Genomic DNA, 5,000 nt, shown 5'->3' with positions numbered 1-5,000 from the left:
TAATTTAATAGCCAATGGATAAAGGAAACAGTATCTTAGAAACAGAAACATGTTTATTAAATGAATTGTAAAAACGAAAACAGAGCTAATAGAAAAAAAATGTGTTAACAAGTTTACTTAAATTTTAAACAAACATTGATTTTTTTTATTTTGTTGTTATTGTTGGTTGTTTTTTTTAAATATTCTACCAAACATCGTCAAGTATATGTTCAACATGGACCATAATATTTACACTCTACATTAACTATGAGTATTTATAGATCTTAAACTTAAAAAAAAGTATTTGTACTTACCATACTTTTGAAGTAAGAATAGTCTCAACAAATTATTTTCTTTTTTTTTTTCAATTACATAAATTCGAAAAAAAAACTACATAATCCCGTGCAAGCGTTCAATCTTCAATGTATGACACTCTGAATATCGTCGTTCATTAAGATATCCGGTTGCGTCAAACCAGCCAAGCATTGTATTCATAGAAAGCCTTATCCAATCTGGCAAGCCTGGCTACGTACACGATCTACAGATTAGTCGCCGAGGCTGGGGACGGGGTTGTGGGGTTGGGGACGGGGTTGTGGGGTTGCGAGGTGGATAGACCGTAATGGAGTTCTCAAACTGGCTTTGGAAAAAAAAAAACCTAACCACCACTAACTCTATACTATAATAATGAGTATATACAACACTATAACAACGCAAAGTAAACTATATCACATTGAAAACAAATATCAGATGGGTTACTTAAGAGTAACAATTTTGAGAAGATCATTTGATGAGATATAACTATTTATAATATAGACATATGATAACATTGTAAGATGGTTAATGTCAATGATGTAAGCATTGTGTATATGTAAATTTCAAAATAAACACACACACACACATATGTGTCCGAATGTTAGCATGTGAAAAAAAAAGTGAATAATAACAAAGACAGCCAGATCTTATATTTTACAGAAATCATCCGTCTTGTATCGTAAAATAAAAGAAAACAATACCGCGAGAACCTCTCGAGATCACAAACTAAGAACGTGAGTTTAGGGCCGTTTTTTACGATCGACCTAGTCCGACGTCACGGTGTTTCCGCTCGACTGATTTTTACCTGGTTCGCTTGACAACTTTCTTACTGGTAACCTTTAGGTAACGCGAGACCTAAGGCTGAGGGTAAAATGTTCAGTATCGCTTAGGTGTACATAAACGTTACTTATATATGGCTACAGGACATTCCCCCCCCGTATTTACCCCCCCTTGAAGCAATTACCCCCTGTCAATTACCTCCGAGAAATTACTCCCCCCCCCGCCCCTCAAGTTAGAATCCTAACTCTAACTCAAATTCTATACCTATATATTATCTTAATCATAACCTTAAGAAAAAGATAAAACCAAATCATTCACCTCAGCCTAAAACTTAACATTGGTTTAAGCCTAACCCTAACCTTAACCTTAACCCTAACCCTAACCATAACCCTAACCCTAACCCTAACCCTAACCCTAACCCTAACCCTAACCCTAACCCTAACCCTAACCCTAACCCTAACCCTAACCCTAGCCCTAACTCTAATACTAACACTAACACTAACACTCACACTAACACTAACACTGACACTAACACTAACACTAACACCAACACCAACACCAACACCAACACCAACACCAACACCAACACCAACACCAACACCAACACTAACACTAACACTAACACTAACACTAACACTAACACTAACACTAACACTAACACTAACACTAAAACTAAAACTAACACTAACACTAACACTAACACTAACACTAACACTAACACCAACAACAACACCAACACCAACACTAACACTAACACTATATTTATATGTGTAGGGGTATATATATATATATATATATATATATATATATATATATATATACATATATATATATAATTATTTTATTTTTATTATATTATGAGCAGAATAGATAAAACACAGTATTTTTTAGGCTAGATGAACTATAATGGTGCCTTTACTCGTAACAATTTAGTCCGATTGGTAGCAGTTAGCACGATTTAGCACAAGTTAGCACTTTGATGACACATTGTTTCTGTCTAGCAATCAAGACAGTATGTCTCTCGGTTGTTAGGTGTCCGTGTAACTCCCTGTTGGCCTTTCTGGGCTGGTTGATCGTTTTATAGAGAAGCGTTGCTAGCCCTTTACACATCTGACTAATTCCCACTACCGTCTCCCAAAGATGACTAACTATCACAGCCAACTCCAACATTTTACTAACTACCACAATCAACTCTCACAGACGACTAACAACCACAACCAACTCGCACATCTGACTAACTAGATGACTAACTACCACATCTGACTAACTACCACAACTAACTTCCACGATTGACATACTTCTACATCTGACCAACTAGCTCCCAAAACTGACTAACTATCCATACTTGACTAATCTCACAACTGGCTAAACTTACAATTGACTAACTCTCAATATTATACACAAATTAAATATTCAAATTCTTACACCTCACTTATCTTTCGATCCAATTCACTTTACAACCCATGGATGCCTTTGTCACATTCATCATCTCATTTCATATGTTCATAACTGATTAAGCAAAAGTAAGCTCGAAAAGAAATAACCACAAAAGTTTTATGTTGAACTTATGATTTTAATAACCAACAATGCTAAACACAAATACTTGCATATCATAATCTAAATTTGCATATAATTCATCAATTGTAAACATTATAAGCACTCAAGCACGGACATATATATATATATATATATATATATATATATATATATATATATATATATATATATATATATATATATATATATATATATATGTATGGGTATTTACATATATATATATATATATATATATATATATATATATATATATATATATATATATATATATATATATATATATATATATATATATATATATATATATATTTGTATATATATGTATATATATATATATATATATATATATATATATATATATATATATATATATATATATATATATATATATATATATATATATATACTATTAAAAGCGAATTCTGGAGTAAAAGCAAGTTATTAACAATACATTGTACAAAATAAAAACTTTTATCACATTTGCTTTACAATGATTTAGTATTTGCATAGAGAAAGAAATGCTTTCAGAAAAAAATACCTTTTGAAGTTATTGAAATGCATATTTTCAACAAAACAGATAAAACATGGTGAAAAATTTATATTTCAAATTTTCAACATTATTTTGAAAGATATTGATACAACTGTTAAAAATGTTACTTCCTAAATATTAATACTGTATAGTCTATACATAGATTTCATAAAGTTTAAATTAGAAAGATCGCCCTGATTTTTACAAATTTTACGAAAGCCCTACTACAATCGATTATTTAAAAGCGAAGCTCTCTTTCCTAACCTGAATTAAAATTCACCTTTTTCTTTTACCTAGGCATATGGAAGACTAGTGTGATCAGGGACGTATAGCAGAGCCCGGATTCGAACTCGAGAATTTCGGATTAGCATTCTAGCTCTCTACGGCTAGGCCACTCCGTCCCCAAATAACTTATTTAATATTCTTAAAATTCGTAACTAGAAAGAAGTTTTGCACCGTCAGTTGGCAAATTCCTTTTTTAACTCCAAGTTTACACAGTTAATTCGTCATGTCAAAATGGGAAATAGCAGTACTAACAATGTATTTATTTACATACACCGACTTTGACTATAAACTTTATTTTATATATCAACTAATTTTGTATTCACTGAATAAAGAGAAGGGTACTGGGTGATAATTAACCCCCACACATCAACCAATTTTTCTGCGTTATGAGAAAATATAAATTGACATCATTAAAACCTGAAATAATTAAATTTTTATATGATAATTGCTTTTCTATATGTGCTGTGCGGACAGTCTTTTATTTTCTTATAATTGGGCAAACATAATCTATTGAATTCAACATTGCTAAGCTAATTGAATTACACTTGTAAACAATTCATACATAACTAAATATTAACTTGCGAAGATGAGCTATTCAAGGCACTGTGGATTTTGAAAATGCACTTAATCAATTTTATTAAGAATATTTTCAAATGCGAATATAATTAACTTAAATAAAGGCTTATTGTATGATGCATACGTCTGAGTTAGTTTATACCGATTAAGAATAAAAGCGTTTATATATATCTGAGAAATTACGAAGAAATAATTAATTTTCCAATTGGATCAATAAAATGAGAGCTTCCTCGAGTTAAGTTACATATATTGGGGTTGAGACATTTAACGTGCTTACATAATTATATTACGAAATCCAACACTCGACGTCATATTAGCACAATTTTAATTTCTTAAAACTGTTACCTATATATATATATATATATATATATATATATATATATATATATATATATAATTTGTGTGTATGTTTCAGAACTTTCTAAAAAACAAAACCCTACTGTCCAACAATACAAATGGTCGCAACATTAATTTGTAGAATTTTTTTTTTTTTTTTTTTTATAATCCATTACACTAGTCGTTTTGTATGTTAATTGTTTTACAGGGTCAAGTTGTACTATATTAAAAAGAAATCTATTTACTTCATTTGACATTTTTACTGCAATAATATTTCCTAAATCTACTAAATATGTGTTTTAGAAGTAGTTAGGTAGATGACTGTAATTGTGGATAGATAAACAATAACAGAATAGGATTTAAAATAAGTCCACTTAACTAAAAAAAAAAACGTTTACATAATTCTACTAACAACGACTTCAGATGTTACATCTAAAATATATCAACATTGATTAAAACAATTTCTCTTTTTTTTCTAAGTCGTAACGAATCTTAGAAATCAAAGTCTTTTCAGCATTATATATCATTTACAAAGTCAAATAAATCTTTATACACACTAACAACCTAAGTCTTGTTGAAAATCTTTCAATTATCCATGTTGTTCAGAAAATTAATCAATCTCTATTTTGTTAACGAAGTCAACGCT

General features: G+C 30.1%; 2 protein-coding genes across 2 annotated transcripts in view; both read right to left on the bottom strand.

Moving 5' to 3' along the window:
- Positions 1-351, bottom strand: part of LOC131956857 (amiloride-sensitive sodium channel subunit gamma-like) — a 13,217-nt gene extending 12,866 nt beyond the window's left edge. Inside the window, exon 1 of the mRNA XM_059321469.1 lies at positions 294-351. The gene's annotated coding sequence lies outside the window, so the exon portion shown is untranslated. The remainder of the gene's footprint in view (positions 1-293) is intronic.
- A 4,547-nt stretch (positions 352-4,898) lies between these two features.
- The window catches only part of LOC131956864 (amiloride-sensitive sodium channel subunit gamma), an 8,793-nt gene continuing 8,691 nt past the window's right edge, over positions 4,899-5,000 (bottom strand). The window contains exon 6 of the mRNA XM_059321477.1: positions 4,899-5,000. This exon is cut by the window's right edge and continues 978 nt beyond it. Coding sequence (XP_059177460.1) covers positions 4,965-5,000 — 36 coding nt within the window. The 3' untranslated portion in view covers positions 4,899-4,964.

Source organism: Physella acuta, unplaced genomic scaffold (genome assembly GCF_028476545.2).
Source record: "Physella acuta isolate Inbredline_101_S28 unplaced genomic scaffold, ASM2847654v3 ptg001180l, whole genome shotgun sequence".
NCBI classification, from domain to species: Eukaryota; Metazoa; Mollusca; class Gastropoda; family Physidae; genus Physella; species Physella acuta.
Note: the sequence above shows the minus strand (reverse complement) of the source record. Positions and strands in the feature narration are given on the sequence as shown.